Here is a 27,417-nt window from a genome sequence, read left to right as displayed (position 1 = left end):
TTATTTTATTAAACCTAAAATAAATAAATAAAAATTCTTATTGCACGTGCAAAGTATATTATAACATTTTTCAACATAATCCCATCCAAAATAACTTCGATCAATGTTTACTAGTTATTAAGAATAATAAAACAAAATGATTTTAGGGGTAAAATAAAATGTTATTTGGGGGAAAAACAAAAAAGGAAAAATTTTTATACTTTTGTTCTTCTAAATTTTTTACACAAGTGTATTTGTTTGGCTTAAGTTTATAATTTCAATTTTTAACTTTTATGTACAATTTTTTAAAATTTCATTCTTTGATAATAATTTTTTAAAATTTTTGAAAATATAAATATACTTTAGCATATTTTCAATAAAAATTTTTCTAAAAAACCTATTTCCAAACCAACCAAATCGGTATTACTATAGTGACAAATTCCAAGGTAAAAAAATATTGTGATAAGTTACAGCTTTATCACTAAAATTTTCTCTTCTTAAAAGGTAAATCCTATATCAGGTAAAACCTACATGAGTGTTAGATGGAAAGTACGGTGACTCACGCAAGATCTTGTGTGGATCTGGACCACTATGGATTCTATATTGTCAAATGTTTATTAAATTAACTTTTTTTTGTTGCATGGACCATCCTTTGATTCCAAAAGTTTTCAGGGCCTTTGGTGAAGTAGAAAGTTAAAGTTTTTAAAATAAAAATAAATGTCGTTGTATGCATTCCTTAATACAAAATTAAACGTCACTATTTTCTAGATTTGTAGATTCACAAGATATGGGCAAATCTTGTTGAACCAAAATCAAAAGTGGGATACAACTGCATTGAATTTATTTTCTTGCATTATACTTCTTGGCACTTGCTTAATTTTTCAGGACATGAATGGATTGGAGCCTACAACCACTTTTTTTTTTTTTTTTGAGAAAGCAACCACTTTATTTGTGATAGGTAAGAAACAATTTAATTATCACCATTAATAGATCACCTATCATGATCTATACTTTTATTATAAGATTTTGCTATAAGATTTTACAAGGAAATCTTGTACTTTTTGTACACCTCAGCTTAGGCCACTAAATGTTTAATTTATTTCAAAGAAACTTTTTTTTTTTGGTTTCCCACAGTATTTTTTAATTATCACCTATCATGATCTATACTTTTATTATAAGATTTTATAAGGAGATCTTGTACTTTTTGTACACCTCAGCTTAGGCCACTAAATGTTTAATTTATTTCAAAGAAATTGTTTTTTTGGTTTCCCACAGTGTTTCCTCAAGGTTTTCAACTAGAGACTAATCACTGTTCGTGTCGGGTGGGCCTATGAAGGGGTAAGGCACTAGCCCAGAAAATTCTTTTCAAAGTGCAGGTAACAGAACTCGAATTAGGGAGCACATCTAGTCGAGCCCAATATAAACACTTTGAGACCAAGAGCCCAACCAACTTGGCTAACCCCCTAGGTTTTTCAAAGAAATTGTGGATATATGTAATTTTCAACTGCTCATAAATGTATTTTAGAGGAAAAGGTAAGTAGGTAACACAAGTGCCAAAAAACCTCATTGGTAGTTTGGTATAAATAAAGAAACCCAATTGAAAGTGGCACATAACTAATGCATGGCATGCATCTATTCAATTGGGTGCTAAATCCAAAAGAGTTCGTAGCATTTTTATCAGATTTTGTTGATTAACATCTAACTTCAGATTATGATTGGAACCCAACGCCTTGATTCTTGGAATTTTTTTTCTAAATCATTTTATAAACGCCTACGATGACAAGCCAATTGGAATTATTTGAATTGTAAATGTCTCATTTAATTAAAAAAATTAATAATTGAGTTACAAAGTGGGTTTGATATTACTAGTGTCATTTTTTTATAGAAAAAAATTAACAAACGTCTTAAGGGCATTAGTTTAACGATTATTTTTAAGAACTTTTTATAGTAGAAGAAAAAAGTAACTGACTTTTTTTTATAATTTTTTATATTTTTTTTAAAAGTAGTATTAAACTTTTTAAAAATGTCTCATTAATAAATGCCTAAAACAATTATTAATGGACGTGGTTAAAACAATTATTAATATTAATAAAACTATTTTAGTAAAATTTTGGTCACATGTTTATGAAAAATATTAAAAACTGTTAAAAAGTTTTTTTTTTTGGATAATTACAGTAAATCCACCTGAGGTTAGGCCCGATAACACTATGCCTACTCATGGTTCAAAACTTATCACTTTGCCCACCTGAGGTGCCTTCCGTTAGGGCTCTGTTACTCACCTCTCCGTTTGCTATTAGAAAAACACATTTTTAAAGAAAAACAAACATAACAAAGATCAAAAAGTTAGGACTTTTTATTCCTTAAAAACTTCTTTGAGAACAAAACACAGGAATAGCACAGATCAAATGCTATTCCTGATTAAAAGTGATATCATTGAGCATTTGTTTTTTTATTTTTGTTTTTTTTTTATAGATCTCTCCAACTTTTATTCAAACCAAACCAAACCCAAAAAAAAAAAAAAATTCCAAATCCTAGAAAACACAAGCCACAAATCTAGAAAAAAAAATCATATCTCGCCGGCGCGATCTCGCCTAACGTCACGATCTCGCCTAACATCGCGATCTCGCGAAGGCGAGATCGCGACGTCGATCGCGATCGACGCTTCGCAAGATCGCGACGTTGATCATGATCTCGTGATCGACGAGATATGATTTTTTTCTGGATTTGTGGCTTGTGTTTGGTTTGGTTTGAATTTTCTGGGATTTGGAATTTTTTTTTTTTTGGGGTTTGGTTTGGTTTGAATAAAAGTTGGAGAGATCTATAAAAAAAACAAAAATAAAAAAACAAATGCTCAATGATATCACTTTTAATCAGGAATAGCATTTGATCTGTGCTATTCCTGTGTTTTGTTCTCAAAGAAGTTCTTAAGGAATAAAAAGTCCTAACTTTTTGATCTTTGTTATGTTTGTTTTTCTTTAAAAATGTGTTTTTCTAATAACAAACGGAGAGGTGGGTAACAGAGCCCTAACGGAAGGCACCTCAGGTAGGTAAAGTGATAAGTTTTGAACCACGGGTAGGCATAGTGTTATCGGGCCTAATCTCAGGTGGGTTTACTGTAATTATCCTTTTTTTTTTTTTATATATTTTCTTATAAAAGAAATTTTAAAAATATTCTCCAAACTAATACATGCATTCATTAACTATTTTTTTTATTTTTTATTTAATGAATCGAAAACTTTTCGTTGGGAAGGATTATAGCATTGAATATTTATAAATGAACTTGACCTAGCCAAGGCAACACGGTGTTAAAAGAAGAAACGGCGGCGTCAAAAGAAGAAAGCCGCCCTTAGCCGGCTGACGGGCTGAGTAATTAAAAGCCTTAAAAACGCCCACCTCCCAAAATATATAATTACAGTACGGTCACATAATCTTACTCTATCTGATGCCAGGTGTGGACCCTACACCCAAAAAAGTGAATACTTTTTTCTTTATTTATTTTTTTGTCCTTTAAAATGTAAATTCTCTCCCTGCATACACGCGCGCATATAAATATATATATATATATATATACACATATACAAAAAGTTGGTGTCTGTTTTTAATTATAATTTTTTATCAGCTAAAACGTTAATTAGTTTTTTGTGCAAATAAAAATTGAACAATAATAAATCTCTTATTAACTCTCAAAAAAACTTTACTGTTTATCATCGCATATTTTTAGTGCGATAATCACTTCACAAGATAATTACTTCATAAGTATAAGTATTTGTGAAATATAGGGGTAGGGACTAAAATTCAAGTTTTTAGAAAAAATTTCACATATATATACACTTAAATTAAACTAGAGTAAAATTCTATCATATATATATATATATATATATATAAACTTTACGACTTATTTCTAATATATTTATAGGTGAGTGGAGGTTTTTTTTTTTTTTTTGGGATGGGGTAGGTGAGTGGAGGTTGAGATTATATTAAATGCTACATTTAATAAATACCACTCACTAATATTGTCCAGTTAGCTGGCTAACTAAAATTAGATTAGATATGCTTTGGATTTGACGCCGTGATCTTGTGGGGATTGGATTGGATCTGTATTTTCACTTACTTTTTTTTCTCTGTATGTGAAATCATATTGCCTGGCTTTTTGGAGGAAACATAATCTGAGATCTCTCTCAGTTCCAAATCCCAGTGGATTTTTGCATATATTTGACAGAATAGAGTCAGAGGTAAGAGATATGGAAAATTCTGGTGCTACGGTCACAACTTATGGTAAATTGTGGTTGGTGAAAGAGTATCTCTACAAACACCTTTCTACCGACTACAATTCGTTATATAAGCAAATGGTAGTCAATGTTATGGCCAATGATGTAGCACCAGAATCACTCAAGAGATATTACATATAATTTTCAAGGCCATGGGTGTTGTGGGGTACAGATTTTGCTGTTTCCTCTTTCATTTTTCACATCGATTCTGAATTGACTAAACCTTCTATTCATAAACAGTTGGTGACTTGTGTAGTCTCTATTGTACAGTTAGTAAAGATCATTATGTATCTAGGCAGATTTTATTCCAAATCTTAATAATATTTTGTTGAATTCATGATTTTTAAGCAACAAAGAGATGGGTAGTGTGAAACATTGTATACAAGGTGGTGCTGAATTATCACGCATGGTTTTGCTTATATGATTCAAATCCCTAGTAAGTGTCCATCAAAAAAAAAAAAAAAAAAATCCCTAGTGAGTGATTAGCACCAGCATTCCTTTGTAACCTCTTATACCTTGGGTTTTATCCTTCATAATTACTTAGCAAAAAAACAAAATAATCCAAAATGATGTTGTATAAGTAGTCAAATTTAAAACCTAATAGCGGAATTGCAACAAGAATTGAACAATGATGAATCCTTGCAATCGATCGAGTAGCCCTACTAAGAAAGAGAGATCACAATTCTGCTTAAACCAATTAGGGGGTTGGACGGAAAATTCGAGGTTAAATCAATAAACTAATGGGAGAGGAAGCGAAATGAAAATGGCAATGACTCATTGTATGATTTAGTAAAATCAAGAAGACATATGTTAGGGAAGTAGTGTAATTTGAGCAAAAAATGTGAATATCAGTTGTTGGAATGAAATAAATGCTAATTTAAATTTTTTTTTTTTTTAGGGAAGAGAGTAAAATCTTATATTAAGAGAAACCGGCTATATCAACCTAAATTACTTAATAAAATTGTGTGGAACATCTTTTACCTATACAAAAAAATTTGAGACATTTATTACATGCCGAGTTAGACTAGAAGCAACTTTATTATTTTATCTGAAAGTTACTTTATTGAGTAAAGAGCCTAGAACAAAACTTCGCATCTTGAATCAACAGATCGTAAGAAGCTAGAGACCCACCATCCTCAACTAAAGCTTTCATGATTACTTCAGAATCCCCTTCCAACAGAGCTTTTTCAACACCAATCTCTGAAGCAAACTCAAGCGCTCGAGCAGCAGCTAAAGCTTCAATCTCCACTGCATGGAAAGCTTGCTGAAGTTGTTGAGATAAAAAGGCAATGAATAAACCTTGGTTGTTCAGTATAACCACACCTATCCCAGATTTAACGTCATTTTTAAAGATAGCTCCATCAAATTAAAATTGATTTTAAATAAATTAGTTGGGGGAGATTACCAAAAAAAAAAAACACGAATTTAAGGCAGTCGTGGTTTTTGAGGAGGCTGGACTGCTATGAATTCATCATACCGATCTTTAGAAACCTAAGCAAGGTGATCTATTGCAACTGGGCTGATTTAAGAGAACTTGATTTTGTTAGGTCCAAATCGACCAAGTTGTCATCGCAAAAAACTTCGAGTTCTTATTATTCTTCTGCATAACACAAGGTCTTTAAAATCTAAAAACTGAGTGGATTGGCAAAAATCCCATGACTCATAATCGATTCACACTGCCTCTAGCTCAGGGCAAGAACAGAGAGCATGCAAAGGTATCTACGTGGCTGCACAACAACAATCACATATTTTTGGATATCAAGAATGGTTCTGCATAAATGGGTTGAGACGTTGAGTAAGCACTTCTTTTGAGGTTGACTGTAATGTCTACCAGAATGGCCGCTAAGATTATTCTCATTTGAAGGAAAAAACAAAAAAAAAAACATTTTGTATCATCAAAAAGCATTTTATTTATTTTATATTACCACTTTAACAACATACTTTACTTCTATTATTAAATCTGTATTCCATCATATTAAAAAAACATATTTTTTACCCACAGCAATAATAGCAACAATAGCAAAGAGCAAAAAAGAGAATAAAAAAAACAATAAAAGCCAAATGCATGTCGCTATCTTATCAAAGCTACCGGATCAGTAGTGTATCATTTTACACATTTTAACTAAAAAAATGCCCACATCAGTTAGTGTAAAAGTGTGCAAATATGCACTACTGCTACAGTAACCATGCATATATGCACAGTTACTATATCTCTTCCATTTAATATTTTAGTATTTGTTTTTCTCTTCTCTCTATACCTCTGACTCTCATATCACTTTATTTTTCTCATTTAATCAGATCAACTCTCTCGCCAACCCAAGCCCCATTGCCAATCTGTTGTGGCTGATTTGGGGTTGCTGGGTTTGTTTTTGTGTTATGGCCTATGGGGGAGGTTGGTATCGGCGGTGTGGCCTATTGGTATTTTTTTTGGTTGAGCTTAAGGCTACAATGATAGTGATTATAAGTGTGGGTCAGTGGTATCGGTGACTGTGGGTGTGGGTTGGTGGGTTGTATGGTTTCCAATTAGGTTGTGGTGGACTATTTTGGTTGATCGGCTTGTTCTTTGGGCCTTTTTTACTGGTTTTTTTTTTTTTTTTTGTTGGATGCTAGTGTCGACCTTGTTGCAGAGTGGGAGGCCGAAGGCGTCGATCTTGATAAGTGGGTTTTGATCCATTTTTTATTCTTTATTTGATTAGTGGGTTTTGGGATTTCATATGGTTGGATTGAATGAGTTTTTGGATTTCATATGGTTGGGTTGATGATGGTGGTTGCTTGATGATGGTGGCTGCATGGGTTGTGTTGGATCTGTGAGAGAAATGACAGTGTTAAAAAAATGAATATTTTATTGAATAAATGTGTAGAATAGATAAATTGATGTAAGTATTTTGTAAAAATAGGTGTATAAAATAGAAAAAGTAGCTTTTTTCTTGTAAAGTAGATGGAAATTTTGCACTAATTGATGCAGTTGATCTCATTTATACAAGATGACACTATGGCAAGTTGTAAAACTCAAATGCAAAATGCTTCCCAGGATGGAACTTGTTTTTTGTGCTTTTATGTAGTTAGTGTTATGCATTTTGTATTTTTAAAGGCTCTGCATCACCCAATGGAAATGCTCTCAAATTTGTTTAGCCCTTTGAATTTGTTTGGTTTTGGATGTATTGTTTCGTGACGTACTGTGTTGTCCTCTACTTGTCTTTTCTCTTCTTTATTGAATATATTCTTTTGCAGTAAAAGCAACAAAAAATATTATTTTAATTTTAGGAATTATAAATGGTGATTTTTGTACGATGATCTATAAATTCAAATACAAAATGAGTCTATAATAATATTAAAAAAAAAGAAAAAAAAGGGAGTCATTAGTCTCACATAGATTAAGTTGACAAATATATCTTTTGGCAAAACTGTTCATCAATTTATATACATATTTTTCTAAAGGACATACAATAAACACTATCCACATAAATGTCTGGACCAGATAAAAAATAAAAATAAAAATTCAATGCTTTGGGGCCCGTTTGGTTATAGAGTTCAAAAATTATTGTTTAAAAAGATGTGAAAATTGTAGTTTAAAAAGTGTTATTGAAATACATGTTTTTAGTATTTATAAAACAAAAAAATGTGTTTGGTATCATGGTTTAAATAACATGTTTTAGTGTTCAAAAACATAAAATATATGTTTGGTATGTGTGTGTTAGATGATAAAAAAAAGTTGAACAAAGTACAAAATAAATATTTTTTAAATCAGTAAAGTACAAAATAAATATAAAATATTATTTACTATTGCTGCCTGTTGTGTCTGTGGGCGTGAGAGCATTATTTCAAAAAGCTGACTGGTGGGCCTTAATATTGTTCAACTTAATTACAAAACTGCCACTCAACAATAGTTTTTGTTGTTCAAAATCAACCTGAAGGTGATTTTAAAAACTATTGTTTTAAACATATGTTTTGAGCAATATTTTTCAAACAGCCCTGTTCCAAAATGGTTTACCAAACATATTTTTTTTGTTTTTGAACAATATTGTTCAGTGTTTAAACACTGAACAATATGTTTTGAAATCAATGACCAAACACCCTCTTGATCATTTATTTTGAATCACAAGTTTCTTGGTGGGGTTCTCTACTTTTGGAGCTTACCTGCTAGCTTTATTGTGGGGCTTTCCTTTACATTTAACATACTTTTATGATCGTGGTTGAGTTGAACTTTTTTATGGCATAAGGTTGATCATTTTTCCTGTACATCATGATCATGTTTTGCTTGTTTCTCCGTGGCATCTTGGACTTCTTGCACTTTTGGAAATAGCGAGGCATCTTAGGACCACTCCCATGACTTTGCTTAAAGTCATTGCTGTCCAATATCAGTCCACATCATAATGGGGTTATCTACTTTTTATAAGATTTGATGAATCTGGTGCCCCCTGTTCTTTAACAAAAGAACAACAAAGTCAAGAAATCTGAGGAATTTTTTTTTTCAGACTGTGTCTTTATTATGTTTGTTGATTAGCACCAGTCAACTCAGATGGAGAGAGGGTTTGAAAAGCTGAAGGTACCCTCGATTAAAATGTGTAGGGATAAATATTAATAGTAACACACCAGAGAGGAGGACCATCTTTATATTGGTTGCAATATCTTGGAAAGATATCTTTGTTGATTGCTTATCTGCATATTGAATCTTCCACCTTCCAATCTTTAAAAAGACCACATCTCACGGATAAAATCAGAGAGTACCAAATTGAATTCTTTACTTGATTTATTAATAGCCTTGTGATTTTTTAAATTTTTTCTAAACAAGGTTTTGAGAGACCGAAGAGATAGTATAACTCCACCTCTCTCCATCTTGGGACTACTCGAACTTTAGTCCATGAACTCCTCGAGGCTTAAAGAAGTACCAACTTGCCTAACGTGGGCGATAATAATAAGAGAAAGTAGTTAATATAATATAGTTGTGCTCAAATTTTTTGCGTTAGGTGGGATTCTTATATGTTATATTAACTACTTAATAAAGACTCCCTAAGGTGTTATTGTTATCTCTCCAATAGAATATATTCTTGAAAAGTGCTTCAAAAAACATATTTTCGACAAAGTAAAGAAATTTATCTAAAAAAATCATGAGAGAGAGAGAGAGAGAAATGGAAGAGTGCACTTTCTTACTATCACTTTTGGCGTTGGAAGAGTGCACTTTCTTGCTATCCCTTCTAAAGTTTCTTGTGGAATTTTCATTGCTCTTCGTCATTTTAATAGTAAATTTGGTTTCCTAGCTATGGGGAATTTTTTGTTGGTTTTGGAATCTAGAGCGGTCAAAAATCTTCCTAGTCCAGGGTTTGAGGGATATTGATTGGCTTTCACCAAACAAGATCATCAATTGCTTTGACTGAATAAAATTATCGATTGCTTGAACTAACCAGTACAAGACCAGCCTTGATGAACTTGGGTTTAAAATAAAATGTTCCAAGTTAGGTTGGTCACTCATATTTAAAAAAGATAAGCATCCCAAGGAAGTCCAAACTTATTACAAATGCATTTATTAATCATCAATTTCACATGAAATGCTTCGATATAGGGGTAACCACCTAAAACCTTGGGGACAATACTCTAAACTCATGAGTCATGACCCCTTAGCAGACTTGAGGGGATGGTGGGTTGTTAGAAATTCCCCATCCTATGGGGAAGTGTTTACTAACTCCACCAACAAGAGCTCATAAATATACCCTCCTAAATCTTGAAGTTGTATTCTTTTCCTAACTACAATCGTCGGTGTATAATTTTTCCTTCTAAGTCTACTCAATTCTGATACTAATTTAACCTTTAGAAGGGCTTATGAGTAATGACCAACCCCACAAGTTGGTCCTTAGCATACAAAGTAGGTTTCTTATTTCCTATATTTCTTACATCACTAGAGATTGTTCATTGTTCTATTAATTATAAATTTTGTTCCGCTAGAACCCTTGTTATGGTTCCTCTTATTCAAATCTACTCGCTTACAATTGCCATCACTTGTGAAAATCACAAAGCATAAGATCTAGCTAGGCATTGTCAAGGCAACCTGGTTCAACAAAAACACTCCTTGGGAATGACCTATAAGACATCTACAAAGACGACTCAATAATCGAAGCGTTTGGGGGACCTCTTTCACTGTAATGAAATCGTGGACTGACCATGCCAAGGCTTCAACAAGCATTGATGCCAAATGTTCTACTCCAAAGTTCACCAACTCAATGAGTCTCGAAGGGGGTGACACGTGCAGTCTTTGGAATTTGGATCCCCCATTGTAGTGGAAGATGAAGACTACAACTTCTACCTTTGGAGCAAGGGGAGTGTCCCTGAACAAAGGGACAAACTCAAATGACCCAACCTCGACCTATGAGTGAGCGATAGTCGATCTTACGTAGTCGGTCCAGAGGCTCTAGGATGTTGTATGGGAGGAAAAAAGAAACCCTTCTTACCCTAAATTGCAAACCAAGAAATCGCACTCCCCAATATCCCTTGGGGACATAAGTGGGGGCCAAGTCGTCACAAGCAAGACAAGTTAAGAGATTTCCTTAACCGAACTCCAAGAAGCAATAAATCAATAGAAGGAAAACAATATTATATCCTCATAATCCAAAGGATGGCATGCCCTATAAGCACTCAAGGAATGATGAATGAAGGTATGCATGCCCTAAGGAAGAATGAAGAGTCCCCAAAAAGTAAAGATGAATTCATAACGCCATTTGGAAGGCATTCCATCAAGTCTTGAAATTGTAATTTTTCAGTCAAGATAGAGAAGGCAAACTTAGCATATAAGTTTTAAACTCTTAGGCAGGGCTGGCTCAACAATTTTGGGGGTCTTAGGCGAAAATTTGAAGTGGATTTTAAAACTTTAAAGTCTAAACCTGTATAAATAAAATATAATTTATTACATGGTTCAATAAATTAGTATCACTATAATACAAATGAGTTGATATAATATACATCAAATTATTAATTGATGTGATAATTTATAATAATTGATAAAGTAAGAGTTTGTATTAAAAAAAAAGGTGATAACTCATTAATTAGTGTGAGGCCGTGTCGAGGCCAGTTTAACTTAGGTCTTGTGACGTATTGGGGTTTGTGGAGCACTATGCAGTCTTGTCTTATCAAATTGTGTGCACTGTTATTGTGCAGTATTTTGCATTTTAGGATACAATGTGGTCTTTTTAATGCATTTTGTTGACCAATAAAAGTACTTAATTTTTTTTGTAATTAAAATATATAGATAAATATTATATATATATATATATATATATATTTTTTACAAGTGGGTGCTTTTTTTTTATTTGGGGGCTTTAGGCAATTGTATCAATTGCATCTATTGTTCAGCTAGCCCTGCTCTTAGACTTATCCTTTATGGCCTTGTATTATTAGCATAATGGACTGATATGTTGAATGTTTCCTCTTAGCCTCAGATTTGTGGCATTGTAATGGTTCGATCAACTAGTGCACAACTCTATTCACTTTTAAGAAATGATGGTTGACTCGTTTGTTGCTTAGTTCATAACCAATAATCGATGAACAAATGAAGTGGACATCCTCTCATATCTATATGTTTGGTGTCAATTGAAACCCTAAAGGTTTGCGTCACTCATGTCTATTTGTGTCCTGCGTTTTTATTTATTTATTTATTTATTTATTTATTTATTATTAGTTTTTAGCTTTTAGCTTTTGTGCACAATTTTTTAAAACCTTATTCTTTTTTTCTGTATATTTTAGCACGCCTTTAACAGAAAAAAAACAAAAAACAAAAAAAACTAAATAAACTAATATGAAACACACATGCCATAGGGAGACTTACAATAAAGTGGACAACTTTGGTGAAGTCTTTATCATGCGAAACTTAGGCTTAGGCAGTCCCCCCACTAAACAACCAATCGAAGACATGCAAGACCTACTGGCTCACAAGAAAATCTACAAGTCTCCCAAGGTTCTTTAGCCTTCAGCTAGGACCAAGAAGAAGGGGCCCATAAGGAAATCATACACTTTCAAGGGCTTCCTAACTGGGCTTTAGAATACAGGGTTGGCCCTTTTTAGTTTCCTCATTAGTCATTACATACAGTTTCCACAGCACAGCAGCGACGTCGTTTCGACAAAGTTTAAACCATTTTACAGAGAGAAAAAAATAGCAGCAGAAGAAAATGGAGGAAGACAAAGCCGCGGCGTACTACGACGAGCTGAGTCGCAAAGGCCAAGGCGCCGCCAGGTTCAAACAAGGCCTCGGCTTTTCCTCCTCCTCTTCTGCCTCAGAGGCCAAAGCTCCGCCGTCGAGAGGCTCGGCTTTGCCTTCCGCCTCCTCTTTCCTCAGCTCCTTCGTCAGAGCCTCCAGCCCCTCCAAGGCCTCCAAGCTCGAAAAGCAAGCTCAGCTCGAATCCATTCAAAACAAGCTCAAGAAGAAACCCACCTCAGATAAACAAGAAAAACACTCTAGGGCTTATGAGAAAACCGACAGAGACAGGCATTCGAGGAGGCGAAGTAGGAGCAGAGAGAGTCACAGAGATAGAGATAGAGATAGAGACAGAGACAGGGATAGGGATAGGGACAGGGACAGAGAGAGGAAGAGGAGGAGGAGCGTGTCGCCGCGAGAGAGGAGGAGATCGGAGAAGAGTAGAGGCGAAGATAAGGATAGGGATAGAGTTGATTTTTCTAAGTTGATTGAAGGCTATGACAAAATGGTAATGTTTCTGAATTCAACGCTTGCTTGCTAGCTGAAATTTCTGATTTTGTTTTAAGTTTCTTGTATTTATGATTCATATGCATTGTAGAATACTTATTTATGGGTGTCTATGTGGTTCTATAAGCTGTTGCAAAACGGTGTTTTTAAGTTTAAAATGAGTAGAGTTTTGGGTTTTAAAAACGCTCTTTTGGACTCTCAAAACGCCTAACCTGTATGATTGATTGTAGAGAGAATTTGAACCATTGACAAATAGAGAAGTATGATGAAAAATATATGTTTCTCTCTTTGTGTTGTAAACAGACACCAGCTGAAAGAGTCAAAGCCAAGATGAAACTTCAGCTTGCTGAAACTGGTAACTAACTTATCTAAGATGCTACATTAGTATTGTGTTTGTTTCTTTCTTAAGAATTTAGGTGTTGGGTTATTGTTTTAGTAAATGAATGCTGGTATCTGTTTTATTAATCTATGTAAAAGAATTATGGTTTGTGTAAAATGTACATGAATTGCGATAGATGGGTTTCACTTGCGAGGTAACCTAGTGCGCATGAGTTAAACCAGATGAATTTGGTGGGCTTTGAAAGTACTTGTTGATGGTCGAAGTTTACGTTTGGAGCAAGTTAGGTGGTATATAGAGTCATATGCATATGCTCACAAACATGCTACTTTGTTGAACATAAGTTAAAGTTGAGAAAATGTGCCATCTATGTAGATTCTTCTAATAAGTTTCCATCTTTAGTGAACATTAGTCTTTTTTTAAGCTCAGTCATTTCTTCTTGCATTGAGAATGTTGAAGTGAACTTGATAAAATAATATAATCTAAGAGGCAGCAATTCTGTTTGATGAGAAGATGACCTACTAATTGTGTATGGAACTGCGTTTATACCAGTGTTATTGCCAAAATAAATAAATAAAAATAAACAGGATAGCATGATTCTTTGAAGTTGAAAGCACCCATTCTTGCAATCTCCCCCATTATCGTATCTTATGAATTTGAGACATTTGGAAAGATGTTGAAGTTGCCAATACTCTTGGAATTTGATAATCAGAATAATGTAATTGCAGTAGTTATAAAATTTTCTAATAATGATTTATAATATCCCATGATAGTTATGTGTCAACAGTTTATCAAAGTGCGCTCTTAATTTGTCCATTTAATAAGGGAAGCTATTAAAGCATTGTGACAGGACTTCAATTTGAGAATAAAATGGGATTTTAGTACTTTAGTTGTTCTTGATTGTCAAACCTACTCTTTCTTAGTGGCCACGTCTGTGGAAGAGTACTGAGTGGTGTGCTTCTTCAACTTTTGCACATGATGTTATTGCTCTTCCTTGTGATCCTTTTGCTTTGTTGGTTGTGAAGTGACAATGCATGCTTTATTTAAGGAAGACCTTGTGGGGGCTGAAGTTTTATTTGAAAATGAAGTTTTTGTAAGTCCACATGGAAGATTTTACTCTTAATAGGGTTCGAACCCAGATGAAGTTCTGACAATCTGTCAATAGAATTGATGAATCTTAACTTTAAAGTATAGATGAACTCGTACATATTGAGTTATCGGCTTATTGTTTTTTAAAGGGTTTGGTCCTTATCACTTGGTAATTATCTATGATGTTTTTTTAAAATTAATTTAACTTTGAAGCAGTATGAACAGATTGCCCATGTTCTTATTTCTAATTATAGCTATGAAGCCAAAAGGACAACTTTTAAAGGAAATGTCTTCTTTTGTTTCAAAATAACTAGATTTTATAAACAACAGCATTTAAATTAAATTAAAAAAATTAAAGGTAAACTTTTGAGGCTACTACTGGACCATATCATAATGCTTCCCTCTGGGTGAGGGGGACCTGTAAATTACAGAAAGAATAGTAGTTAAACTTCTGTGTATGGTTGCTAGTTAAACATCTTTCATTCCTATTAACATGGAAGCCACCTCCCTATAGAGCTCCTTTCTCTTTCTCTCAGAGCGAGGGGGACCTGTATAAAACAGAAAATTGTAGTTAAAATTCTTTGTGTGGTTGCTAGTTAACCATCTTTCATTCCTATTATAGTATTATTAAAATGTCACTTTTATATGCAGCTGAAAAGGATGAAACAAAGGGCATGGGCTCAGGTTGGGAACGGTTTGAATTCAACAAAGATGCTCCACTTGATGACGAGGAGATTGAAGGTCAACAATCTATACCCATAACAATGACTTTTGAATTTGTACTATAGAATATAGATAGTGTTGGCCATACATGTCTCTTGGTTTATTATTTGCATATCATTGCCATTAAACTTTGATTATACAATATTGCTTTTATCCCATCTATGGAGTCATTAAGCTGCCACCTGTTACTGGTTGCTAGTTTTCTCCTGCATTCCTATACTTTTTGTCTGATCCAATATTGAGAGATGTTAGCTTGGGTGTCTCCTTGCAACATAATCTATGGATTTCCAAATGTCAACAGAGATTCCATTTTATATTGTGCATCACATGCAGTTCAGTGTTAGTTCTGCTTGTGTGATTGAGGTGCAATTCACATGCAGCTTAATATTAATTACTGTAAATTTTACTCTCTTGTAATATTGAGACATTATTAAGGACTTTTCTGGCGTAAAAGATATCATTGAAAATGCACAAAGTTCTAACAAGTATGACTAATTTTTTTCCAAATTTAGTAAGAAATCTAAGCTCAGAGCCTAGTGGCACTGGCAGCTACTGTTTTTGTGGTTATATTGAAAAACAGAAAGGAAAAATAAGGGCAAGGTTGGGGTACTCTGTTCTTCTATAAATTCATTCATTGCAGGAAAATAGGGCTCACTCTTAAGGAATTTGCTATTTTGGCTATCTTATTGCCACTTTTGAGAAGCAAGTTAAATGATCATTTTGTTTTGCTCTATTATTCACTTAGAGATAGGGCTAGCTCCACAGATTTGGAAGTGACACTTTCATTCTATAAAGGGACTTTATTGCAAAACAGAATTATAGGTCCTCTACAAACCATAGGTCTTTGCCCCTTTACCTCTCTCCCTGTGTCCTGCCTTCCCCAAGAAATACCTCCTTTTTTTACCCCAAATAGTTTGTCTGCTGCAATGTTCTGATTGAGCTAACTTATTATCATCTGACTGGTGCAATATTCTGCTCACAGAATTTCTCCCTCTTTGTGCCATATGTTGGATTCAAATTACAAGGTCATAATATGAGCCCAACAATTGATTGAGGGGATAGATTCAATGTAGAGACATCTCAGGTGTTTGGGGTATCCCGTAAATTGAAAGACAACATTATGCCATGATAATCTCTTATGAACTGTGGATGAGATAAGCAAAGAACTGATGGTAGAAAAAAAAATTGTTTACCATGTCTGCAGCTGCAGAAGATGATAAAGCATTAGTCAAGCACATTGGCCAGAGCTTTCGCTTTTCTGCAGTCGAGGTATTATGGCCCATCTTTTCTGCTATCTGTTACTCATGATAGTTTCCATTTGATAATCATGCATGTTAGTTGTGACAATTTGGTTCTCATGATGTGAGAGAGAGTTTCTTGTTTCCAATTGTAATTTATCTATTGTGATTTTTAAGACAAGAAGAGAGGAACAAATTAAAGCTGCTCATGATGAGGCCATGTTTGGAGCATCATCAATTCTGCCTTCCATTAGTACAGAGAGTGAGCCTGAAATGGAGGACAACAAAGAGGAAAATGGCCCTGTTACAAGCCTCTTAAGTGATAAAGTAAGTAATTTCACCTGCTTTTGGGAGAGAGGTAGTTTGGGATTGCTTGTTCATGATTTATGTTATCATTACCATGGTTTTAGGTACTAGCAAAGCAACAAGGATCTTGGCGTGACCGTGCTCGTAAAGTGTAGGATAGATCAACAAGCTGATCGGCAGCATCAGCGACTAACCAAAAGAGTCTCATGTAAGTATTTCATCAATCATGCCAGACTCGCCAGAGGCGTATGCCATGCATGTATGTTGAAGTTAATTGGAAGAAACCTATGCCTCTGAATGAATCTGTGCATGACCGAGTATGTTATTGTTGCTACTTGTTGGCGTTGTACAGTTAAGCTTGATGGTGAAAAGATTCTGATATCATCCAAATTTTGGGGTATGAAAGAGGAAAAGTCCATGTTTCTTTGTAACAAATTTGTGAGAAGTAGGAGCTTTTTTGCATATTTTGTTTGAATTGTGATCATCGCTACATACTGCTCGTTTTTTTTTTGGCCCCACTCCACCCATGCTGCTTGACAAACCTTTCCGGAGACAATTGGCAAATAATTGTGCTATATTCTGTTACTCCCATACCATTTCCTCTCAAAATCAGAACGACCATTAGTTGATCTATTGATTCTTTTGTGACTGAAATTTGTTGCAAATGACTACTGCAAGATGCATGTGAATCCAAATGATAAACTCATATGGTAAGGTTGATGGGCAGTGAACTCCTTTTTTACAGAGTTGTAAACTAAGCAAAGCATAAGTAATGGCCATGATACCTGAAGCCATCGTGCTGTGTGGTTGACACCAATTGCAGACACACAAATTCGCATCGTGTCTTTGTCATTGACATCATTTTCTCTTGAATTCATAGTTAACATCAGTTTTACATAAATTTATAGTGGAAAAACAAATTGTGAATGTGGGTAGGTGTTAGTCAAGCAATTTTCAAGTACTATGTAAAGTAAAATGTTTGTTTTGATCTTATACATTTGCAATATGTTTAATTAACTATTTCTCTTTTTAACACTGTTGATTGTTGCTCTACTAGTTGGCATTTCTTGATGTTCCAATTGAGTTATTCAAAATTTAAATCCTTCATTCTTCAAGTATCAAATTATCATGACAGGGTGGGAAAAAAAAACACCATTGACCCTTTCTTTTATGGTTGTTAATCAGTCACTTGTATGCTTTTACAGCAGTAGCCTAAATTATTTAGTCTACTAGTAATTATCAACGACAGGCGTTAACAAATAGTCAAATACTATGTTCTCCTATTACGCATGCCACTAACAAATACTATGTTCTCCTATTGCACATACCAGTGGGCGCTAGGCTAATAGCAATGGACCTCTTAAAAAAAGAAGGTATATTCCATTACCATATCCTAAGGTTTAATATTGCTTGAGATTTAGTCTAATGCTTAGGTCTATTCTAATACTAATTATGTCTAAGAAATTTTAAAACTTACTAATTTGGCCTTTAAATCAAACTTGGTCCTTAAGAAAGTTGAGAAAAATGACTAACGGGTCTAGTTAGGTTTAGGGACCAAATTAGTTAGTTATGAAATATCTTGGACATGGTTGGCACTAGCCTAAATTTGAGGGTATGTTAATGAAATTCACCCAAAAAAAAAAGTAGTAATAGAACTAAGTATCTGCATCAACATAGGCAAAAATTCTTGTATGTCTTAGCATAAAAACTTACTTTTATATTTTACATTTACTTTTCAAAAGAACTCAAATCAAATTATTTATTCTACACTACATTTCATTAAAATATCAAATTTTCTTGACTTTTAAAGATTATTTATCTTTTTTACACACATCAACTACCATCCATTCACTTCCTTCATCCTTGTAAAAATATAATAATAAAAAAATTCAAAATAAATAGTATTAATGTACTGTAGCAAAATTGTAAATTTATACTATTACTCATTTTTAAGAAAAAAAAATGTGTATACACAGTATAAAATTTACATATTTTTCTATCATACACTCAGTGTCTATTTGGAAACAGTTTATTTAGCTGAAACTGAAATTTTTTTGCTGAAATTACTGTAAATAAAGGTAAAAATTAGTTGAAAAATATAGTGCGATTCATGAGTAATATCAAAAAATGCAGGAAAACCCATAAATAGTAGCAAAAATAAGTTAAAATTACATATAAGCTGAAATTTTCAGTTGTTCCAAATGCATACTCACAAGGTATGTTTAGATACCACTTATTTACTGAAAATATTATAACAAAATAATTTTTAAATATATAAATAGTACTATGAAATCCAAATTTACGTGAAAATATATATTTAGCTGATTTTTGTGGGTCTTTAAACAGTACTCGTAAGACTTACTAAAAAAAGGCAGACGCTCGAATTAGGTAAACCGCCCAATCCAAAGGTACGCTCAATGGTGCGAGCTTAAGTGGCTGGCAATATTTACATTATTTATATCTTTCTATATAAAAAAGAAAAAAGAAAAATAAGTTAGGCAATATTTTAGCCTCGAGAACCACATGTCCTGACGTGTCGAATGATGATTGGCTTACTACACCACACAAAACAATGTGCTGCGTTTGCTCTCTCTCTCTCTCTCTCTTTCCCATTCCACCCAATCAGATTACACCATACTCCACCAAAAAAGAAGAAAAAAAGAAGCATATACTAATTAATAATATTTTTTTAATATATAAAAAACTAACATTTCTAACAATCTTTACTCATCAAATATAAAAGGTCTCGCCATTTCAATTTTCTCACTCTCTTTCCTCGCCGCATTTTCCTCACAAACTTTCAAACTCTCAAGTCCGTGCGTTGTTGAAATGGCGAATCGATGGCTGAGGCCCGAGGTACGCTCAGATCCACAGTTTGTTGTTCCACAACACTTTTATAGTAGTATTGACTAAAAAATATCTATCTATCTATCAATCTTTGATTTGATTTTCTGTTTATGTCTTTTCTTTCTATAATTAGATAGAGTTTTAGATCTATCTCAGTCCCAAATATTTAGTACTGTGTGTTTTTTGTTTTTATGGTAAGCGTAGGTTTATCCGCTGTTTGCGGCCGTAGGAGCTGCAATAGGGATCTGCGGGTTCCAGCTTGTCCGCAATATCTGCATCAACCCTGAAGTCAGGTATATATATATATATATATATATATATATATGATTATGTGTATATATTCAGAATTTAAAAAAAAAAAAATTTGAAATTGGTTAATATTTATTTATTTATATTTCATTTAATTTGTTATTATGGATTATATTAACTCTATGTCTATTTTTGGGAGTTATTAAGAAAATGAAATGGAAAAAAAAGGGATTATCTTATTTTATTTTTTAGGTTGAGAGTTTATAAATGAAGTGGAAAAACGAGAGATTTTTTTATTAAAAAAATACTTTTTACTATTTTTAAATATTTTTTTACAGAGAGTTTCAACCTACGGCGGACGTCCTTGATGATTCAATTCCTGCCTATACCAATCACTAGGCAGGAACTATACAAGTAATTGGAACCCACAAGATGTAACAATAGTTGAAAATTTAGAATTACTAACTTTTTATTGGGGAAAAAAAACCTATAAGGTTTCTTTACAAAAAAAAACAGAAGCACTTAAGGTTATGAGTGTTACACTTGTGGTATTGTTTTATGTTTAAACCGTTCGATTGTGTAACACTTAACCTCTTGGGTGGTTTTGAGTGTAACACTAACAAAAAAAAATTCTTTGATGTTGTTTTATATGAAAATATTATGGACACATGTTGCTTACTATTTGTTTTTATAAAGGTTTACACACAAAATAATACAATTGAGAGTTTAGTGTTACATGTAACTATAGTTGGCAATTTAGAATTTATAACTTTTTTTTGGGGGGAAAAAATCTGTAAGGTTTCCCTACAAAAAATAAAATAAAATAAAGGGAAGCCCTTGAGGTTGTGAGTGTAACACTCAATGTCTTGTGGTATTGTTTTATGTTTAAACTGTTAACACTTAACCTCTTGGGGGTTTCAAGTGCAAGTGTGCAATACACTAACACAAAACATTCTCTAATACTGTTTTATGGGAAAATAACATGGATACATGTTGTTACCTGAACAACTTATTATTTGTTTTTATAAATGTTTATTGGTTTACATATTGAGTAATACAAATGAGAGTTTAGTGTTACACTTGAGACTTTTAAAGTTTTTAAGGAAAACCACAGGGTTTTTGTGTATTTTTCTTAAATTTTAAATTTAGAACATGTCCTAATTTTGTAGAATTTGAATTTTTCACTCTACATTTTTAACTTTCTTTTATGCAATCATTTATAATGAGAATGTGGCCTTTTTATGTGTGGGGTTGTTAGTGGGAGTATAATTTGATGGGTGATTTTAAATCTATAAATTTATCTGTGTGCTTAATTTGTTTTATTATTAAATCATTTTCAATTAAGCGGTAGTGTTATTTTGAAGGTATTAAAACCTGGACACCAAGGAGTTCTAATCAAATATATATACTAGCATTCATAACTTATCAATAAATATATATAAAAAAAAAAATTAGGGCAACACTTGGGGTACAATTTATTTAGGTGCAGTACATTTGCTTCTCAAATTTAATTTAATTGTCTTTGAAAAAAATTAACGTTTATATTTCATTGGTCAATGTTACCTTGTGTTTGAATTTGATCGGAAGATTTAATGTACGACACTTAAGAAACTGTACCTAAGTTTTGCCCATTTATTTTAGTATCTTTTTGTCAAACTAGGGGAAAAATTGGTATTTCACAAGCATTGGTTTTTCTTGTGAGAAGCTAGTGTGTAGTGGTAAATAATAATTGAGACTTTTGGGAGGAATGGGAGAACCCAAAAGGGGTAGCACAATTGGCTGAGGACCATGTTTTGTAGGGGGTCATTAGTTAGAATCTTTCGTTTGTCCTCTCCTTGGGAGTCACTCACTCATAATTACCTACTAATAATATGATTATATGATGTTGCGATGTAGCATGCTTAAGGATAATCACAAGGTGATATATAGTTTTGCTTTCTTCTTTATCAGGGTGAACAAGGAGAAGAGGGCTGCTGGAGTGCTGGACAACTTTGCTGAGGGGGAGAAGTACGCTGAGCATTTCGTAAGAAAATTTGTCCGCAACAAGTCCCCAGAAATTATGCCATCCGTCAACAACTTCTTCACAGACCCAAATCGAAGCTAAACTCTTGAATAAAGAGAACTAAGTGGAGATATGAACCCTAGTATGATTGTTATTTGCAATTGAAAACTGTGTTAAATTTGCATCTAGTGGATGTCGTTGAATTTATAAGTGTGGGTGAATAAAACTTGAATTTTATATGTGAGATAGGTTAACTGCATCCACTTGGAAGGAAAATTTCCTGTGGTTCCTTACCTGTTTTAAATTGAATTGGCAGATGTGTATTTCATTCAAATGTCTTAGTACCATTTTGGGGCATTGAGCTGGATTTCGTCCCGCCAACTTAATTTATTATTGCTCTTGAAGCTGGACTTTCTCAACTTAAGAGTCTCAAGATGACCATAGATGTGGGAAAGAACTGCTAACCAATATAAAATAAGGTGTTACCCATCATGGCTATCTATTATGGGACAAATTCAACCGCTAATGAGATTATGAGACCATTCATTATTAATTTGGGAATTTATTTTCTTAAATTATCATAAATTTGTCTGTGAGGATAACTACTGCTCTTTCTAATGTTGGGGAAGTTTTCATAACCAAACTGAATTCAAATTACACAAATAATGAAGCAAGACAAATTGATTTGCTGCAAGCTCAAAAGGAAACCATGGCAATGAACACAAGACCCCCAAAAATACCCCATGTCAACTGTTTTTTGTGGCCAAAAGGTTGAAATGGATAAAAGGTCGCTCCTGTTTGAATCCGTAGTTAAAATGCATGCTTTTACCTGCAACTATTTTTGGTGGAGGTTTAAAGAGGGAGTGATTCTAGGACCAGGGTGAAGAAGGTTCTAACTTCTCTGGAGTCTGAAAGGGTAATGTAGGGGATGACCTGTAATTAATCTGACTCTTCGAGTCGGGAAGGGATTGTAGTTGTCCTTGACATTATCCAATAGAAATGCAAATGCCTACAACTTGAGTTTAAAGGGGGTTTTAAGAACTCTGTTTTCAACAGAGTTGTGATGCAGATGGGGTATTCCTCTTTCCAATTTTAACGCGAGTCTGTTCTTAGGCTGATGTTATGTAACCTGGCTGGCTTGTGTTGGATAGTGTTTTCAACGACGTGATGGTCTGCTCTATTTGTATGTAGCTGCCTTTGCTACATGTTGTACATTGTGTTTTGGTAATAAAATCTGACTTGCCCAAAAAAAAAAAAGCACAAATTAAATAAAAGAAGTTATTGACTAGTCCCTTCTGAAGATAACCATAACATTTTGGGTATCAAGCTTGGGTATCTTACAAGTGCATGAAATTCCTCTCACAGTTCTCTGCATGAGAAATACCTACCATAGATAGTCCCTATGTCATCCCTCTCTCTTGCACTTCGCAGATGGTATCAAACACGTGCCTCTGAAGAATCATAAGGAAAAAGAATGCTGCACAAACAGCACACCTGAAGAACAGAGCTTCTTTGGACACCATTATAGCTATCATAAGTGGTCCAGCCTGTTCTCCAAATTACCGTCCAGATAGGCTCATGACAATTTCAAACCCTATGCAACTGACTGTATACGAAGTTTATCATCATTTGGATCCTGACTTCCAAAGCAACATCTTATCCCCTGAACCTACCCACCCACCTAAAAGAAGAAGAAGACAGTAAGCAAGCAAAAGACTTGAAGTTATGAGATTAAGAGATTCATTATAATTTATAGCTGCAAAATGTCTCATGAAATGGAGAACACAAAACAAGAACAGCATTCGTACTTATTATATGACATTAATAAACGATCACAACAGATTAAACTTCAGAAGAATTACATTGGACTTCTAGTCAAGAATCAAGTTCTAGTGCACAGCAACTCCAAATAAGGAAGAAATACTTTCCAAACTTCAAACTTGTTTCCTATATAACTGCAGCACCACATTCAGACTGAAACATTCCATTGGGGTAGCATCTATCCCACTATGAAAATAATTAATTAGATTACAATTGAAAATACATCAATTTGTTCAGCAGCGTTCAAGATATGTTTGCATTCTGATCTCATCCCAAGATTTTTATCAGTCATTGATTTCCATAATTCATAAACTGGGAGTAGAGGCATATACATGTACATCTATTTGGAAACAAAAAATTTAGGGAGAGAAGTGCTCAACATCCATCGAAGGGAAACCAGATTGTGTTGTTCTCATTCCTCGAAGTAAACTCTTTGCTGTTTCCTTCTCCTGCAATCATGGGCAAAAAAGTGCAAAATCAGTGATTCATATTCAAAAAATTAGTAATATGGGTTTTTATGCAAAACATTGACAGTAGGGGGGAAAAATATGAAGAACTCACTGGGCCAGTAAAATCCAGAAGACGGGTACAATACACCTCTGCCTCGTCAAATCTCTTCTGGGTTTTATAGTACGTAGCAAGATAAAGCAAAGCTTCTACCATATTTGGTCCTTCCCTCTCTTCAGCTTCCATCCTCTCCAAATCCTTCTTGTAGTAAAATGCTGCCTCTTCAGGACGCCCAAGTTCATATTGCAACTTTGCTAGTTGGTGCAGGGCAATTGCTTCCCTGTCATTACAATTTGCTGCCCTTCTGTAACACTTAATTGCCTCCTCAAGCATGCGAAGTTGATCAGTTTCATAACAATGAGCCATTGAGATCCACAACCGAGAATCATTTGGCTGCAAGAATACGGATTTTCGGAAGTAATGTAGGGCATAGAATGGCATGCCCATCATCTCATAAGCTTGTCCTAGTCCATACCATGCTCGATAATCACACGGATTTATATCTATAGCCCGTCGATAGGCATCAACAGCAGCTGGAGTATTTTTCATCTCAATATACTCATGACCCATAAGTGTCCAAGCAGACAAATAATTTTTGTTCAATTTGAGTGCCCTCCTAAAATACATAACTGACTTCTCATGCTGCCCCTTTAAACTATAGTAATTGCCAATAATGCAACAAGATTCAGGCCTGTATTTATCAGTCATAAATACCCTATGGGCAAGGTAACTCAGGGCAGAAGAACACTCATTTGCATAGAGCACATTGGAATACATATCCATGTCTTCGACTCGGTAAGGATCATTTCTTAGAAGTTCTTCAAATATTGTTTCAACTTGTTGAAATTCCCTCAAACTGTACTGGGCTTTTGCAATTTGAGCCTGGATGTAATTACTGTAACCAAAAGTTCCCTGTAGATATTCATATTTTGCTAAAGATTCGCTGTGCATCCTAATTTCTTGGTAAGCACTGGCAAGAAAGAAGTCCTTCATCCAATGGTTGTTGAGATTGAGGCTGTTCAAGGTGTCAATTGTAGTACACAAAGACTGCAGCTCTGACCATGCATTCCAGTTCCAAGGATAGCTATTCACAGACTCAACAAGAACTGTACGAGCAACAGTCTCGCTGCCTTTCTCTTTGAGAAAAAGACCATACAAGTACAATCCAAATGGATCAATTGAGCCATTCTTGCGAAGTGTTGATAACTCACGCTCCAAAGAGACCAGTTCGCAGTTCACAGAATCACTCTTACCTAAGGGTCCCTCAAGTTCTATCACCTCTTCTTCTTTCCGCTTTTCCCCAGCCTTCATGAAACAATGGGAATAAGAGTATTTATACATATAAAACTTCTGAAAAAAAAACCAAAGATCGAATAGACCATATATCCTTAAAAATCAATAGGTATCGTGCCATTTGTTAGAGTTACTTCTAGTTATTTTTACTATTTAATATTAACATGCTAACATAAAAATAAACAGAAGTAGCTCTTGACGCCATTCATAACAGATCAAAAATTTATTGAAGTAGGAAAATAAAGAACTATGCAACCCCCTATACTATCTCACAAATACCATGAGATTCTTTAATTTTCGTGCAATTTGGGTTGGCATGAGAAATTATGCACTCTTCATGACTTTCCGCTAGTGATCAAAGCTATGCATAAGTATATTCAGTCTTTGTTGCAGCCATTGCAAAACTGTAGGCACTTAGCCCAAAATTCAAACCTGAAAAAGGTTTAACTTTATCACCTTAGGTATGCATGTGCTTTCAGTTATTTATTAGTGAAATTTCATACCTAAATCAAACATTGAAGCAAGTCTCATGTCTGGCCACCATTTCTCATCTAAACAAAACCTCATTATACCATGCTTCTTTTTGGTTCTGGGTATTAAGTCCAATTATTGCATAGTTGACACTTTTTGTAGCACCAAGTCACCAACCACTAACCTTGGGTATTAATGATTCAACTCCATCGACGACAACTTTACATGCTTCCACCCAAATAAAAAAGGGAAGATTTAGAAAAGGCTTCAAATAAGAATTCTAAAGACTATCATCCTGAACCAGCTAGTGTTTTTCCTAAATCCTACCAAATTGAATCTCTTATTGATTTATTTCCTACAATCAACAAAGAACACAATACAGAAAACAAGTCTCATTCCTAATGTATCAAAACCCACCATCATATAATATCCAATCTAAAACAGAACGAACAATATAAGTTATACAGCTAGAAGAGTATGCAACAAACCAGATAAAGAGCATAACAACGCAAGAACACAGATTTCTTCCCGGTTTGGTCCCGTAGCACATGAGCAGCCCTCCTGTATTCTCGGCAGTCAAAGTAAGACTTAGCCAGGAGGTAAAAGTCACCATCCACAGCATCGTCCTCCTCCATCACAGGAGTGGACACGTACGACACACCAGCAATGGGTGTTGAAGTGATCTCATTGGTCCGGAATCTCCTGCGAATGCTTGAGCTTCCCCACTGGAATCTGGTGTTTGAAGGCGTGAAATTTGCTGGGTCTTGCTCGATACCCATCAACTGTTCTGCTGCCCTGCATTACCAATTTACCATAGACCCAACAAATCAAAATCCATTGCAAATAAAATCAAACAAATATTTGATGATCAAAACAAGGAAAAAACAAATGGGGTAGCAAACTAGAAATATACTTTTCACTTTCCCATTTGAAAAAACAAGGTTTTTACATCAATTTTGACAAAGGGAAAGAAAAATATGCACTTGGGTTAGTTAAGTTAGAGATTCTGGATAGGGTTTTACAATTATGACTATTTGTTTTCCTATTAATCAAGTTGCTTAGTTACCAAATGGAGCATAAAGACAGTAACTTTAACACTAATTAGATAAATAGACACAGGAATTCAAACAAAAGAACATTGATTAATATGAAAAAAACAAGAATATTAAGTGAGTGATTTCAGAAGCAACAAAAGCACTTATCAAAAATTGGGGGTTTAGAGTTTTATAGGGTTTTGGAGTTTAGAAATGAGTACCATTTGGAAGCAGTGTAGAGGCAACGATCACTGAGCTGACGAATCGCAATGCGGAGCTCACTTCTACAACTCTCTTTTGAATTCATCTCTCTCTCTCTCTCTCTCTCTGTTCAAAGCTTAATTGCTTGCGCTCTTGTTCATTCAAAACAAATCCCAAAAATCAAACAGTGTTTTCCTCTAAAGTGCGCGCCGTGTGTGGTGGTCGAAATTCACTGCTCGGTCCGCGCCCAGGGTTTTTGAAAGTATAGTGGCCGAGGTCTTCAACTGTTCACTCTTTAGAGCTGGGCCAGGCCTATAGAGTACCGTGGTAAATGAAAAATGAACCAAAATTGTCTATGAACCAGTT

At 34.3% G+C, this 27,417-nt stretch overlaps 3 protein-coding genes across 4 annotated transcripts; 2 read left to right on the top strand and 1 right to left on the bottom strand.

The window, feature by feature from the left end:
- The first annotated feature begins 12,187 nt into the window (after positions 1-12,187).
- On the top strand, positions 12,188-17,101 carry LOC115965856 (serine/threonine-protein kinase fray2). Of its 2 annotated transcripts, XR_004086209.1 has the most exons (7): positions 12,188-12,934; positions 13,237-13,288; positions 15,011-15,100; positions 16,287-16,351; positions 16,498-16,647; positions 16,731-16,834; positions 16,979-17,101. XR_004086209.1 is itself a non-coding variant. In XM_031085145.1 (6 exons), exons 1-6 carry the CDS (start codon positions 12,401-12,403, stop codon positions 16,779-16,781), a joined length of 942 nt encoding a protein of 313 aa, XP_030941005.1. In that variant the 5' UTR covers positions 12,189-12,400; the 3' UTR covers positions 16,782-17,101. The 2 variants fall into 2 exon arrangements, 1 of the variants encoding a protein (XP_030941005.1); XM_031085145.1 differs by having other exon boundaries at positions 12,189-12,934; positions 16,731-17,101.
- Positions 17,102-19,273: 2,172 nt separating this feature from the next.
- LOC115963450 lies at positions 19,274-22,081 on the top strand. Its single transcript, XM_031082444.1, has 3 exons — positions 19,274-19,482; positions 19,678-19,766; positions 21,673-22,081. Exons 1-3 carry the CDS (start codon positions 19,456-19,458, stop codon positions 21,824-21,826), a joined length of 270 nt encoding a protein of 89 aa, XP_030938304.1. The 5' UTR covers positions 19,274-19,455; the 3' UTR covers positions 21,827-22,081.
- Positions 22,082-23,511: 1,430 nt separating this feature from the next.
- LOC115963448 (anaphase-promoting complex subunit 8-like) lies at positions 23,512-27,417 on the bottom strand. The gene is made up of 4 exons (XM_031082443.1): positions 27,072-27,417; positions 26,305-26,611; positions 24,107-25,357; positions 23,512-23,994 (listed from the first exon to the last, which is right to left on the bottom strand). The coding sequence occupies exons 1-4, from the start codon at positions 27,155-27,157 to the stop codon at positions 23,905-23,907; spliced, it is 1,734 nt and encodes a 577-aa protein (XP_030938303.1). The 5' UTR covers positions 27,158-27,417; the 3' UTR covers positions 23,512-23,904.

This window comes from Quercus lobata, chromosome 10, assembly GCF_001633185.2.
Source record: "Quercus lobata isolate SW786 chromosome 10, ValleyOak3.0 Primary Assembly, whole genome shotgun sequence".
NCBI lineage: Eukaryota > Viridiplantae > Streptophyta > Magnoliopsida > Fagales > Fagaceae > Quercus > Quercus lobata.
This window is presented reverse-complemented; position numbering and strand designations above follow the sequence as displayed.